Source organism: Chionomys nivalis, chromosome 14, assembly GCF_950005125.1.
Source record: "Chionomys nivalis chromosome 14, mChiNiv1.1, whole genome shotgun sequence".
NCBI classification, from domain to species: Eukaryota; Metazoa; Chordata; class Mammalia; order Rodentia; family Cricetidae; genus Chionomys; species Chionomys nivalis.
In genome coordinates this window covers 21,179,694-21,195,790 of record NC_080099.1, presented here as the reverse complement: position 1 = coordinate 21,195,790, position 16,097 = coordinate 21,179,694, and the positions used below count along the sequence as shown (strand labels likewise).

At 44.0% G+C, this 16,097-nt stretch overlaps 1 protein-coding gene across 1 annotated transcript in view; it reads right to left on the bottom strand.

The window, feature by feature from the left end:
- Atp8b1 (ATPase phospholipid transporting 8B1) overlaps positions 1–16,097 on the bottom strand; it is a 112,029-nt gene that overhangs the window by 48,905 nt on the left and 47,027 nt on the right. The window contains exon 2 of the mRNA XM_057789239.1: positions 14,247–14,449. Coding sequence (XP_057645222.1) covers positions 14,247–14,427 — 181 coding nt within the window. The 5' untranslated portion in view covers positions 14,428–14,449. The remainder of the gene's footprint in view (positions 1–14,246; positions 14,450–16,097) is intronic.

Sequence of the window (16,097 nt, the reverse complement as noted above, 5' to 3'; positions counted from 1 at the left end):
AGGTATAGTGTAACTAGCCATCACGTTCCAGGCATAGTTGTCCCAATCTAATCCCCATTTCCAGGGCAGAGTTTAGCCTTTCAAACCCTTGGTGGCATGTCCTTTATCAGAGCTACTCCCAAACTACACAGTTTGTTCTGTCTTCTGTCTGTGCCCCTTGGGTCTTCAAGGGATGGAGCTGACCCTGACCCAGAGCAGAATGAACATGTTCTCACAAGGACAGACAGAAGCTAGACCTCCCTCCTCCACACCTACCCTACGTTGTAGTCAAGTCATAAGAGGGACAACAATGACCACTGCTGATCTATCTACACCTCACCCTGGTGCTGTGTCTTCCTCCATGCCCAGACTGGTTCCCAGGAAGGCCTGGAACATGCCAAGGTTATCCTTGAATTCCTCACAGGTCCTCCATATGTTCTAAATGCATTAGCACCAAAAGTATCTTCAGACTGAATTGGAAATGCTAAATTCATAGTTTAGTTTGCTCCATGTCTATATCAATTGGTGTCCTGTTGTTGAAACCCTTCACTCAGTGAAAATCTAGGCTCAAAGGACCTTCCAACACAGAGGTGATGTCTGTTGGCAAAGAGGTTGCATCTTTTGTGTTCTGTCTGGTTCTTCCACACTGGGCTTCTACGGCCCTATATGATGTCAGCTTTATAGATAACATGTTCATTCTCTGTATGTGTCAGGCATGGTGTTTAGTGGTTAACTTCTTTATTTTATAGCTTGGCAGGATGAGCAAGTGTAGACTAGGGGGATAAGACTCAGAATCTGACTGGTCTCTCTGAGCCTCCAGTGTAAGCTGCCCCCACCCCCACCTTGCTTTGCTGGCTAGGCCCTTCTTTTGGAACACAATCTTTGTATCACTCGGCCAGCAAGAGCAACTTGGGAAGATCATTTATGAGACCAGGACCACCTTTATTACCACAGCATACAGCCGTGCTTGATCTCCTAATACAAAGGTGCAAACGTGTTGCTGCCAAGAAAGCTCAAAATACGGATGTCATTAGTTAGGAGTTAGGCCAAAGGCAGCATCCCTCGGCATTGAATTCTTCATCAACCTGCAGGGAGATGACTTCCTTTGAGTGACACGAGTGGGTGGGTCAAGTTTAGATGAAATTAACAGTGAGTATGACATGCCATTTTTGGAAGAGGAAAGGGAGCAAAGAAAATTTAGGAGTAAGAGATCATAATGCAATCAACCGTGCAGCAACTGTAAAAATCAAAGTGGTACTTATGAAAATACGTCATCTTTTCAAGCGACTCACTTTTCATTGTCCGGCTCCTTAGGAAACACAGATACTAGTATAAGAGATCAAGCGCAGACTGTCAGAGAATACGAATAACGAACCTGATTACATTTCTGAAATCACAATCCCATTACTGAGCATTTCCTCGCGTGGTTTGGCTGCCTCTCACCACGTAATCATAAGTGCTGTGTTATGACAAGTAGAGACACTCCTGGCATCTTCTCAGCTCAAGAGCAATTTCATCAAAAGGGAAAATGGAAGCGGAAGCGCAAAACAACCCATGAGCACCGCGATGAGACCTGCAATCAGAACGCGTCCCTCCCACTCAAAGGAGAGCTCCAAAGGAAAGTAGCTTTTAAAAAAAGGTGTTTTCTTGAATCCATTCCCCTTGTAGCAGTTTGCAGATGTATCTGGGTTTTTTGATTTTTTACAGGATTTGTTAGTTTTTATTATATGTGTATTAGTGTTTGCCTGCATGTATCTATATGGACTGCATGCATGCCTGGGACCCACAAAGGTTAGAAGGGGCCACTGGGCTCCCTGGAATTGGGGTTACAGTTGTAAACTGCCATGTGAATGCTGGAGATTCAACCTGGATCCTCTGAAAGAGCAGAGAGTGCTCTTAACTGCTGAGCCAACTCTCCAGTCCCTATTATTAGAGTCTTATGACATAGCCCAAGCTGGTCAGGAGTTCGTTATCATCCTGCCTCAGCCTCCCAAGTGCTGAATTGCAGTGGTGTGTGTCACATCCAATGACACACACTTTTAAGGTTTGACTTGAGCTCGTTGATGGTCTGACACATTCTAGGCACTGGTATTCAGTAAGGGAAGAGAAGCTGACAGAGTTCCCCAAGAAGAAAAGGTCAGTGGGAAGCCTGGGACTCAGTCTTAGAAACACCCAGGAGGGGCATGCGAGGGTGGTACACACCAGCAATTCTAGCAATCCCAGGATGCAGGGGCAGGAAGACCAAAAGTGGAGAGATGGCTCCGCAGTTAAGAACACTGGCTGCTCTTACAGAGGACTGAAGTTTAGTTCCCTGCACTAAGATAATGGTTCACAACCACCCATAACTCTAATTCCAGGGAATTCAACGCCACCTTCTGATTTCTGTGGGCACCAGGTACACGTGTGATGCACACACACACATGCAAGCGGAACACCCATACATATACAATAAATAAATCTTTAAAAGTTAAAAAGAAAAGAGTTACAGGCCAGTCTGGACTATACTGTGATACCCTGTTTTAAAAGAAAAATATGAGCAAACCAACCAACCAAACAACCAAACCAGCAAAAGAGCCTAGGAGGAAAGAACAAGCCATTCTGTGAATGAGCTGAACATAGTGAGTTTTCCCACCTTCCCCTGGTGTGTTGGGTCCAGCCCCATCGCAAGCCCACCGGCTTCCTAAATTCCCTTCTATAACGAAGGCCTTAGCAGGTAGTTACAGAACTTAGACTCATCACTTACACCCTCCCCCAGCCTGTTTTCATTTGTAAGCCCTAAAGAAAGGGCAATAGCTAACTCCCAGTAGAAGCAGTGAGGATGACCAGAGATGACCTTAGTCTCTGTGTTTTATAGGTGTGCTAATATAATACATTGAGAGACCTAGAGAAAGTGCCATGTGGGTTTGCATCTGAGGGTTAGCCACAAGAGCTCCTCACCTCTACTTCAGAAACCGCCTAGAGTCAAGGCTCTTGGTTGACCTGCGTGGACAAGCATCTTGGTGTCTCTTCATCATTGGAGACTTGGGAAGTTTACAAGTAAAGACCATAAAAAAAATCTGAGGATGGTAGTTTATGGTCAACTCTACTCAAAGAAGACACTTGAAATACCCCTTTTCCAACACCCTTAGCAAATAAAAATTATTTGTTAGTTTTGGCAAAATTAATGTGACCATGAATCAGAAATGCTCAGAGATTAAGAGCACTTCTTGTTCTTGCAGAGGACCCAGATTCATCCACAGCACCCATAGGTGACTCACAGTGATCTCTAACTGCAGTTCTAGGAGATCTGATGACCTCTTCTGTCTTTGTAGGCATTGTGCAAACATGGTACAATATATACATGCAAGTTCAAATGCTCAAACATATAAAATTTAAAAAAGCAGAGAACACTTATTAGTATGGTTTGAAATGCTGTGTTAATGTCTTTAGGAAGGCCAGCAAAGCAACACTGAGAAGCACTTGCTTTTAGGATATATTTTACCATATACTTATACCACAATTTTTAGTCAAACAAATCATCTTGTCCCATTTTCTAGAACAAAAATATTGACAAAGAGAAGAAATTATAAAAATTTTCAGAAAATACATCTTTACCATATGGCCCTGTGGTTGGATGCTAGACAGAAAATCAACCAGAATTGCAGCAACAAACCAACCAGGCGTATGTCTGGGATGCTTGTAACATCAGCCACATGTGGCTCGGTGTCACTCCACGCTCTGCTAAATGCTTGTGTCGCTGATACATCTAAGCAGAGCTACGTGACGTCTGGAGTGTTCCCGCAGACGCCAAGGGCTTTGATCAGTGCCATCTGGCAAAGGAAGTGAGCATGGCCTTGTCCCCATCCTCAGTTACAAAGCCACCAACAACCGAAAGCCTGGATTAGTTGGTGTAAAGTGCAACAGACACAGGAGACTAGAAAAATCAAAAGCTTAGAATCATAGTATTAAGAGGAGCACCATCCCAGAGAAGCATGGGTACAGGACACGGGCAGGTATGCCACACAGAAAAAAAAGACAGGCAGTTCTTTCACAGGAGGAAAGACCCTGAAGATCATCAAAGAGCCATTCAGCATCCACAGAGGTACCATTTTTATCTTATAAAACTGAAATTCTGGCAAAGAATAAAGAATCTAATGGCACTGAGTTAAAAAGAGTAAATAGAATTGGGTCCTGTGGATAGCCTCTGTGGAGAGCGGTTTGACCATGTCTCAAAATTTGACACCCAGTACACTGTAGTGTACCCCAACTTCTAGAAGTTACTCTCCATGTATGGACTACTTTGCAGGGGAGAGATGGTACAGTGCAGGGCTTCTGAATATAGCCAAAATTTTCCAAGGATTAGGACTAAGCAAAACGCCAACTACGAACAGTTGGTTAAACATTCGCATAATGAAAGTCTAAGATGATAGGAAAAGCAAAATAAAACAAATGAGCTGTCTTGATATGGACAATAGGGAAATTGTCCACATCACATCGCCCACTGATGATGGTAGAGGGCATCTATTATCCTAGGCCTTTAGTTTTGAGATACACAGAAGCAATACATGGTATAATCATATGTACACACATATCCCTGGGTACAAAGAGCAATAGATATGTAAGCGTTATGAATGTCCATGTGTGCATATCCGTATACCTCTGGGTCCATGAGACACTAACCAGTAAGAACAAGTTTCTTCGCAGAAAAACAAAAATTCATGGCTAAGATAGATCCAGGGATGTGGAATTTATTTTCACTCTCTGCCCATGCAAATGTGGATTCATTTGCACATATCACCATTAAAAATATGCATGTGAATGCATTCTTTCAATTTATGTAAAAGCAATACATAAGCTGCTTCTTTTTTATAGTCATTATGCCATTCTATTTACTATTACATATACATATATGTATGTAAATTCTAAAGGCGAAGAGGTTATGGGTAAAGATAAATAAAAAGTGGAGTATATGGGCTGGAGTCATCACTCAGTGGGAGACTGCTTACCTAGCTCGTGTGGATCCCTAACACTGGTGGGTGGGGAGAGGTGGAAAACACTAGAAAAGATGGAAATTTTGCATAGCCATGGAAATAAGCATAAATGCATCTTTAAAATGTTTTTGAATAAGAATACATATTGCATAGACCCATATAGATAAACACAAAGTTTGAAAGCATACAGAACTAAACTACAGTATTTAGAGACATGGATTCAGATAGCAAAACAATAAAGAAAAGAAAAAAAGGACTTGTGGCTATGAAAATAAGGATGGGGCCAGCAAGATGGCTCACAGGAGAAAGATGCCTGCTGCCTAGCATGACCACCTGAGTTCGATCCCTAGGACCACGGGGTGGAAGACAGGAAGTGACTCCTCCTACAGATTGTCCTTTGACCATCACATGTGGGCTGTTGTACAAAATACTCTCATATACATACACATACCCCCCCTCACACGCATACATATACACACACACACACTAAACAAACAAATAAGTACATAAAATGTAATAAAAGTTTTAAAGAAAAGGATGGAATTTTCCTCTGAGCTGGGAAGGAGGGATAAAATGTAAGCTCTCCCAGCCATGCTCATGTTTGACATAGGGACAGTTACACATGTTCATGGAATGATTGTTTAGGCAGGGACTTGTGTTCTCTGTGGCTTTTAGAATTGTAAAACATATGAAAAGAAAGACACCAACGTCAGATGTGCACTAGATGTGATTGCCTGTAACCCCAGGAAGATGCAGAGGGATGCCTAAAGGTTTAATTCCGACCTGGTCTATCTATTTAGCAAGTTCAAGGTTAGCCAAGGCTACATAGTAACACTTTGTCTCAACAAACAAAAACCAAAACCAAAAACTCAAAACAGAAAAACAAAACAAAACATAAAAAGGAAGAAAGGCAGGCAGACAAAGAAAGACGGAAAGAATTTAGCCCTGGACTCTGACAGCCAGAAGAATGGGCACAGGTGATAGAACTTAACTAAGTGTCAACTTCACAGTGCCACCAAGCCACATGCTTCTGAAGGACTTTGATTGTGCACCTGGGAAAGAGTACAACTGACCCAGGGCGGGAGATGAGATGGGGAGGAAGTAAAGATAGCCCTGTCCTCTCTATGCAGGAAGGCTTCAGCCTTGCTCAGGTCCTTCTGCTCCAGTGTGAGTCTAGCAAAGCAGCTGCTCTGTCAACAGGCCACAGGGGTAAAACAGAAGGTGCCCCTCAAGTCACAGAACCATCTTCGCCAAGGAAGGTATAGAACTTATCTCCTCACCATGGCTTCTCATTTTCCTAAATCAAGTTCACTTCCACCCATAACCACAGTCTCTGAAATCATGGATAGACAAAGAGCAGATTGGCTAGAAATGACCACAGCCGTAATTCTGGGAGCGACGGTTCCAGACCACCAACAGCCATACATGGGCTCTTGGAAATGTTGGCTCTTAAGCCCCACCCCAGAGCCATGGCCGTGGAAACTGTAGATGGAGTGCCATGGCGTTTCTCACAAGCCGTGTATGTGAACCTTCTGAACACACAAATTCAGAAAGCAGGGATATTCTGTGAGACAAATCCAATGAGAAACATCTGTGGATCAAGCTTAACCTCAATCCCCCCCCCCCAAAAAAAAAACATGATTGTCCAGACAGAGTAGGGAACACAGAGATACCTAAACATCCAGACAATAAGATGACCATGGACTAAATGTAATGCTGGACACTTGGTGGTGCGGGAAAACTAGCCCGGTCATGGTGTGGTAGGAACACGCTTTGGAACAGACATTCCTTGTATTGACTATTGGGTGTCTGGTTTTGCTTTTGTGTTTTGAGGTGGGATCTTTAAAGTTGACTAGGCTAACTTTGAATTTATCATCCTTCCATTTTAGCCTCTGGGCTACACGAACCACCGCCCAGGCTTACTTGATTCTTAGAAGCTCACAATTATGTTAGTAAAGGAAGAGGAAAAGGGTCCAAGGGTATTTGAGGAAAACAGGATGCTATGAGCAAGAACATCCTGACCTCCGCCCACATAGAAAAAGCGGGGCACTGCAGAACCACAGAGTGGCTCACAGGACAGACCAGTTAGGACCCTGCAGATAGTGGGGCCTAGAACCCCATGGCAAGACCAGGGACATCTTCCAGAGGGCTTTAGAGGAGAAACTGACATGGTCCAGTTGAACTTTACATCACTCATGCAAACAGTAAGGATGCATTTGACGGGAACAAAACTAATGACAGAAGACCAGGCTGGCAGCAATGTAATGAATGAGGCTGCTAACGGTGGGTAACCTGCTTACCCAGGGAGCAAGAGAAGACCAAACTATACAAGGGACAGGAGAAGGGGCTAGTGGGTAGTCCCTGTGCAATACAATACTTCTCTATGGTAAGATCAGCAGGAAGAGAAGGGGTTTGACCACAGAGAGGCAGCCATGGAAGGGGGCTACTGCTTATCTTGCCCTATTATTTTCAGCCTGAGAAGCTCACAGGGCCTTCAAGGGTGGCATTTATACTGGCCAAGCATGGCTGCCTGACCCCCAGTCCCCATCACACAGGCTCCAAGGATTCCATTTGGTGCCTGGAACCCTAGCTCCTCTGAGCCTCTCTTCACTCGTTAGTAATCACAGCTGTCTCATTCTGGAGCTTGCTGGGAGCCAGTCACCTGCCTCATTCAGGTGAGCTCATCTCCAGTAAGCCTTTGGTACACAGAGATTTCTCTAGTAGAGCTCAGTTTGATCCCTATGCTGATTCATACTGATGCTCATACCAATACCCTTTTTTTATATGCCAGCATAGGGCCTGGGGGTCTAGAACTAGGTTAGATTAGAAAGATATTATCTTGGGCCACAGCAGCACCCCTGATTGACTAGAGAGATAGACTATTTCCCATCAGCCATCTCAATTTTTAAATTTTCCCAGGATAGATGCTGAAAAGGAGAGGAAGTGGATATATATTTTTCTTGTGGCACCACAGGCTTGATTTCAGTTCCTTCAGGTGCCATCCTCATGACCTTCCCTTCTGCTACATGTGATCTCCATGTGAGCTGCATGTGAGCGTTCTTCTCCCCTGACCAACTCCTCATCTTTCAGATGATATGTGGCTATCACAAGAAAGCAAGCCTGCTGGATCCATCAGGACAGATTCTCCCCTACAGGACAATCCATCAAAAGACAAGTCACTACATAAATGACACTTTCAGTCTCACTGAGAGCTTTAGTGTTATTCTTGTCTCCGTGTGTGTGTGTGTGTGTGTGTGTGTGTGTGTGTGTGTGTTGGTGGCTTTCTCGTGGAAGTCTATGTGAAAGCAAAAGCCTTAGGGTGACAGAGGCAGAGAAGACCCCAAATAACCAAGCATTCCCTACACAAGGAAGGGATCACTGGGAAAGCTGGAATCCATCCAACTCATCCAAGCATCTCTCCATCCCTTGCTCATGGATTTGGGCGGGTGGGGGCTGGAGGGTGGGGATGACCCTGCAGTTTCAGTCTGGGAGGCCAGGAGAATTCAAACACTCTGAAGGAAAGAGAAGGGGTCAAGATGATGATCTGATCCAATCATAGAAAACCGAGGCAGAAGCTGAGGGTGAGAGGAAGGCAGTTTGGATTTAAAGAGCGATTAGGAAAGAACTTCCAGGGCAGGAGGTGACTGTGGCTGATAATTATTAGACACTTACCACATGCCTAAAACATAACTACTTCACATTTATTTCTCATTTAATTCTCACAATCACCATAGAGAACTGATTCTAAGATCTAGCCTATTTTACAGAGAAGAGTCCTGAAGTACAAGGAGACAAAGTTGTTTCCTTAAGGCCAGGCAGTTAGAAAAGGCCTTCCCTGGGACACGCACTGGGGCCTACTACATAAGCATTTTTTTAAATTTGTATTTTAAAAATGAATTTTATTTATATGTGTGTGTGCATGCGTGTGAGTGTGTATGTATGTGTTTGCAAGTGTGTATTCATGAGCCACAGCGTGTCAGAGGACATCTGAGGGCGGCCATTTTCTCCTTCCAACAAGTGGGTTTTGACAAATACCTGAATCTGCTGAACTGGTCCTGTGATGTGACTTCAACGGCTTAGTTTGTCAGGGATAGTTTGCAGTCGTGAACAGGAACATGGAAAGAATGGAAAGGGGGCGAGGCAGAAGGAGGAAGAGGAGGGTTTTCTGAGGGGAGTGTCAGAAAGCTCTGGCATCAGAGGAAAGTGAGGGAGAAGATGATGGTTGGGACAAAGCTCAGTGAGCTTGGTGGCCGGGTACCTGGTGACCTTTACGAAAGCATTATCTGTAGTGACAGGGAGCCCACAGAGGGGAGGAACTCAGTGGTACAGAAGGGTGCGATAGCGGATAGTGGTTTTTACAAGCTTGGTCATGAGAACTGGAGCCTGGAGCATCCCATGCAGAAGGGGGAGTTTAGATCAGAATGTGGCCTGGGGCATAGAAGCTGTGTATACTGGGAACTGAAAGGCAAGACAGGAGTTCCAGATCAGTCAGCTGTGAAGGAGATGGGGGGCAGTGTGCACACCCTATTCCTAGGCTCAGAAAAGCCTAGATTTGCATCAACCCAGACATTCTCTCTGGAACATTGTCCTTCCTGAGGATCTCGTCTCTGAAGCGCTTTCAGAAGTGAAAGAATTATTACCCAAGGAGTCAGTCTGGGGACATCAGGGCCATTAAACCGGTCAGCTAAAACCCAGCATCCCACAGCCGAGGAATGGTAGGAATCTCTGGCTCCCCAAAGTTAAATTGTTTTCCCCTTTTGCTAATGGAGAAGCCGAAACCCCAGAGGGAATGAGAGTTCCCATCTTTCCAGCCTCAGAGGCAAGGGAAGCCTGGGGTCCTGACACTGGCCCTCAGAAGCTGGTGTTTCTCACCTGTTCACCAGAAACGGTTCATCATTCACTGGCTGTTGTCTGCCCTTGCTCAAGGTGAACAAGAGTAAACCTCAGTGAATGCTGTGAGCTTATCTCTCCTCCTGGCACTTTCTAGAAGCATGTTGGTACTTGTCCTCCATTTTTGCAGCACACAAGATTGGCTCTTCAAAGAAAAGGAGCTTTCAATGGGTCTCTTGAAACTCTTGTTTAACATGAGTTTAACACGCAGGCTTAGGTAGCTGGGGCATTCTCTTGATTTAAAACAAGAAAGCAGACTGTGTGACCAGGATATCATTAAAGAAATAACCTTGGTTCATGCACACTGAGGTGCTGAAACTCTGGGCTCAGACTGCTCTGTGGTGCTATTAGGATCCCTGGTGGGTCACGGTTTACTCGTGTGTCCTTAAGAACTGAATTGTTTGTAAGAAATGCAATGTTAAGGAAGACAGATGGAAGTTTAAAAACAAAGCAATAACAAAAAAGGAAGGCCAGAGTTACATTAATGTAACTGAGAAAAAGCTGGAAAAAAAAGGGAAGAGGAACAGAGATGAGGAAGGGAAGAAGGGGAGCTGGCTAGCTTTAGGGGTACAGGAGAGCAGTGAAATGGCCACAAAGATGTCTGGCATCTACTGAATGTCCTTTTGTGCTTATGAAGGGCAGACAGGTATTAAAATTCACAGGCAAAGTCATTTGAAAGAAATTTTGAACAATGAGAAACATATATTCCCCCCAGGAATATAAATCAGACTATGAAAAACAAACAAACACCGGGAACCAGAGAGATGGCTCAGTGGGTAAAGGCAATTGCCACCAAGTCTGACCACCTGAGTTCGAACCCCTGGACCCACGTAGTAGAATAAGAGAACTGACTATGAGAAGTTGTTCTCTGACCTCCACATGTATGCTGTAGTGTGCAGATACATTTCACACACACACACACACACACACACACACACACACACACACACACACAGTGTTAAAACAATTTATATTTTTAGAAGACCAAGCTCCATCAATACCCATAGAACAAGGAAAGCAGTCTATGAAAAAGATTATCTGTCATCTAATGATCAGCAAAAGGGCTCTAACCACCACAAAATACAGCCCGAGTTAGAAAAACACAGAAGAGATGTTTGTACCCACGACGTGTCTTTCCAACATTTCTGTGGGCATCCAACCCCAGTTCCTTCGCTGGACCATTTATCTGCATGTGTGGCCAGAGGCACAAACTGCAAACGTTTGCCCTTCACCCGACAGATACAAGACTCCTGCCAACTCCCAAGATATCTACACATGACAGAGATTCCGAGATTATGATACCAGGCTAGGCAGTGGGGGAAGGAATGAGGAAGAAGCGTGTTTGTTATTCACACTGGGCAATCAGCTAGAACTCTCTATGAACTTGTCTGGCTACTTCAGCTTTGTCCCCATTCCACCAGGACCAGTTGGGACCTGTTGGAACAAGAGGCCACCTTCCTGTTCAGGTCCATGTGATTTCATCTTAATTTCAATCAAGATTCTGAGTTTCATGCTTTTTACTTTGGGCAGCAAAGCCCATAGTACTTAAGTGTAAAATGACAGGGAAGACCCAAAGATCCAATAACCCATTTTAGGACATGAAAGCTGGAGAGCGGATACCCATAGGACTGGATGGCTTCCCTGGGTCTCAGAGGTTGGTGAGGTCTCTTTAAATCCCTTTATATATACAGACACAGACAGACAGATAGACAAAGACACACAGACACAGACGCATACACCCCTGAGACTGTAGGGAATGGAGAATGACCCAATCTCACTAGAGTTAGAAAGAAAAACTGTTAAAGAAAAGGGATTACAGGCTCATCCCCTCACCCCTTTTAAATCTTCTTGGACACAAGATCTTGGTATGTTGATGTGGGATACCCCTCAGTATGCTGTGAATATGTTTTATTACCATTAGTTAATAAAGAAGCTGATTTGGTGAATAGCCAGGCAGAATAGAACCAGGTGGGAAATTCAAACAGAGAGACAGGGAGAAAGAAGGCAGAGTAAGGGAGATACCAGCAGCTGCCAGAGAAGCAAGATGTGAGGTAACAAGCCACAGGCCTTGTGGTAAAGTATAGAAAGGTAAAAATGGGTTAATTTAAGTTGTAAGAGCTACTTAATAATAAGCCTGGTCCAACAGGCCAAACACTTTATAATTAATATAAGCCTCCAAGTGTTTCTTTGGGAACTGGCAGGCAGGAAAGAAACCTTCATTTACAGTATGTAGCCCAGACTAATCTGGGTCTGACTGGCTTTGAATTTATAATCCTCCTACCTCAGCATCTTGAGTTCTGGGATTATAGATATGTGCTGATACCCCTGGCACTTGTCGCTTTCTCTAAGTGAAAACCGTTGATGAGGGGGACAAAAGCTTGAATGGGTGCAGACCGCAAAAAAGGAAAGTAGGGGGCAGAGGGTGGCAGGGGAGAAAACAAAGGCTTGTAGAAAACCTGGAGGGAAACATGCGCACGACTTCAGGGGAAGCAGAGGGTCTTGTGCTGAGCTGGGGAGGCCACCTGCAAGGCCGGAAGTCAGAGTGGGAGATACTCGGCCATGAAAAACCATTCCTCTTGCTAGAATCTGACTGTCAGCAAGGAAACAAATAAATCCAAATCGTGGACACACCTGGGGTCCAAAGAGAAAAGATCCGACTTTGTCAGGAGCAGTTAGGCCACAAGACAAGGCCACAGTGGCTTGTCAGGGTGGGGCAGGCAGCAGGAACCAATAAAGCCATGGGGCAAAGTATAAGGACAAAAGTCAGTCACTTCCTACCGCTGTCCACCGTCACTTTGTTGGTAGAGTAGAGCAGTTGCGCCAGGACTGTGTGACCTGCAAAGCCTAAGATGTTCTTGTCTGCCCTATTATATGAAAAGCTCCCGGTTTATATCACTGTGTCTGAAGCTGGCCTGATTCAGGCAAGAGGCATAGGACACTGCAGACTGGCCCTTCGTGGCAAGTAGAGACCCATTTAAAAAGTTCCTTATGATCCTACACACATTGTGGAGAAATCGAGTTGGGACTGAACAGGAAGCTTCTCCCCCGCTGGCCAGCTCTCTTAATACTAGAAGGTGCGTGGAAGGCTGCTGGGTGGAGAAAGCCGTCAATAGTCTTACTCAGCTGTGAACTCTGAATTGCAATAATGGCCAGAGTGGCAAGATATGACCAAGGGTATAATAGTGGCATGAATGTTGTGCTGGAAACCAAGCACTCTCTGCTCAGATTTAAGCCCCTATTCCACTGATGGAAATGTGTGCCTGGAGCTGCAGATCAACACAAGAAACAATGATTGAGACGTTTACAGACCACAGGGGTGAACTTACTATTCTCCTGAATGGACACAGTGATGAAAGGGTTTTCTAAATCTGTATCTCTTTACCCCTTGCTTAGTGCAGCTCTTTCGGTTCATTAGAGAAGTTTTATGCAGTGGATGTTAGTTAGTGCAGAAATTTACTCCTGGTCAAAATGCAGTGAAGTGTGCTCATCCACAAATGGGACATCCATATCATATCCCCTGACCTCTACTGAACAGAGAAAAGAGACATTTCGAAGAGTGGTATCCTCAGACTAAAGATTCGCCAAAGCACATTTATTTCAGCACAATGTAAACACTGCACATGAATATTGTTCTTGTTAATCTATTTGTGGACCATGAGCCAACACAAGACACATAAGTGTATAGTGTATGATCAACCATATATGCAGGTATGCGTATGCATGTATGCAGAGGCCAGGGAAGACATCAGGTGTCTTACTTTATCACTCTCTGCCTTAGTTCCTTGAGACAAAGTCTCTTACTGAGCCTGGAGCTAGACCAGCAGCCAGCAAGCCCCCAGCTCCTCTGCCTAACTGAACTAGGGTTACAGGCATGTGAGTAGCCGTACCCTGCATTTTACATGGGTGCTGTGGATTTGAACTCAAGTCTTTATGCTTGCACAGCAAGTGATTTTGCCCACTGAGCCACCTCCCCAGCTTCAGGTATAAATTCCTAATGGAGCCACATCAATTGGTATGCACATGTATCCATTCACTGGTTATTAGTAACTTATGCTAACAATTTAGCAAGGCAAATCTTTTAAAAAAATATTTATGATTATGATTGGCGTGTATACCTTTTAGATTCCTGAATGCAGTAGCCAGTCGATTCTTCTACACACAATACTATTTCTTAAATATAGGCCCTAACAAAATCTTCTAATTTCTCGACAGAACTTGTCAGATATTGTCACATGCATTGTCACATTGGGGATGATGGGTCTTACTCAGTCCCATCCTAGGGGGGCATCAAAGAAGGAAGAAACCCTCCTAGACCACACGAAATGTACCAGCCAACTTTGGTACATCTCCCATGACCCATAAAGCATCCACACACATCCGCCATCAGCAGACCCTTCACCCAATCACCTTTCCGGAATGTCTCCCGCTTGTTCTCTGCTTCTCTGTTGATGCGATTCTGCTCTGGCTCAAGTGCAGGCCCCTGATCTTCAAGTTCGTCTTCAGTTTCATCATCACTGTAGGGAACCACCTCATCGTTGGGCTGAGAATCCTCATCAAACGTTGTTTCTGAGTCTCTTTCTGTGTTCATTCTGCTGGCAAACTGAAACTACCTAGAGAGAAAAAAAAAGCAGAGAGAATCGTGACTTTCCTGTGTTGGGGCTGTATCTTGCTGCATCCTGTATAATATCCCTTTTACAGAGCACCTCCTCACCAACATGCAAATTATCTACAAATAATGATCTAAAAGTTTAACTTGATAGGCAACAAGAACAAAAATAGTATCCATTAAATGCTAGTTAAGAATTAGGGAACAAAGGAGCCAAGGGAGATGGCTTGGTTTGTAAGAGTTTGTTACACAAGAGTGTGAGAACCTAAGGCAGACACCCACTGTCCCTTCTGGTCGCCTTACATGTATATGTACCCACTATAATACACACAAAGAAAAAACTTAACTATTAAGACTCAATCTCTCTCAATCCTTCTTTCTTTCTGCAAGGCCACACAAACCTTAAAGTAATATTTCAAATTGTACATCTTTACCCAAGTGAGGTAAATTTAGTGTGGTCATACTCAATGTTAAAATGAAATAGGCTAAACAGTAGTAAAGTATGATCCATGTAGCAAGAATAAGTGCTTTTTGGTTAAAAAAAAAACTTCACAGTACCAAGAATTCACACATTTATTTGCATTATATTAATATGTATTCATGGATTTTCCTCCCTGTTTTAGACTGTTGGCAGAGCTGGAACACTGCTGCCTCAAGAGATCTATTTCCTGAATGAGGGTCCTTTGAGCCATTAGTTGGTACATTTTAAATATAATCTCAGATCAAGTTTTCAGGGAACAGTCCCTCCTTCGATCGCCTATCCACCTACCACCATCCGTCTTCCCGACCTAGAATTTGTTTGTGGGTATGCCATTGCACAAAGTGACTCTACACCAGGCACAAGGATGAGTTATATTTATATTGGGAAAATATTGACACAGACTCCTCAGGTTACTTGACATTTCCCTATGTGTCGCTCTGCTGTGTACTTAGTATTGTGTGCAGTAATAGCCCACGTTCATGAGTGTTAACTGCACACTAAGGGTTCCATAAACACCGCTCCTTCCAAAGTTTCATAGCACCTTGATGAAAGTGTTAATACTTGTTTTCTACAGAGAAGAAAACCAAGACTCTGAACATTAAAAACCTGTGACAAAACCAATTTGTTTTACAAGAAAAACTCATTATTTTCTACTTCTATGTTATAGCTTATTATGTGCTTTTCTTCTCCTGTTTTTATCAAGATGGAGTTCCTCTCCATACCGCTCACTGTTCTGGAACTCACTCTGTAGACCAGGCTGGCCTCAAACTCAGAGATCTGCCTGCTTCTTCCTCCCGGGTTCTAGGATTAAAGGTGTGCACCACAACTACCCAGCTGCTTACCGTGTACTTTAATTGGGTCCAAATTGTTTGCAGAGGAACTCTTTACATGGATGCATGGTTTACACAAAGCCCAGCATCTTAGACTGTTTTTATTAACAAGCATTTGTGTGTACATGTGTGCATGCAACTGTGTGTACGTGTGCATATGCATGCATCTGGGCACATATACAGTGGGTAGAGAACAACTCCAGAAGTCAGTTCTCTTTTATCATGTGGCTTCTAGGGATGGAACTCAGCCTGTCAGCTTGAATGACAAGCACTCCTAACCAATGAGCCATCTTGCTAGCTCTCAAGACGGCATTTCCCCCTTAATCTGTATCTGCAATCAG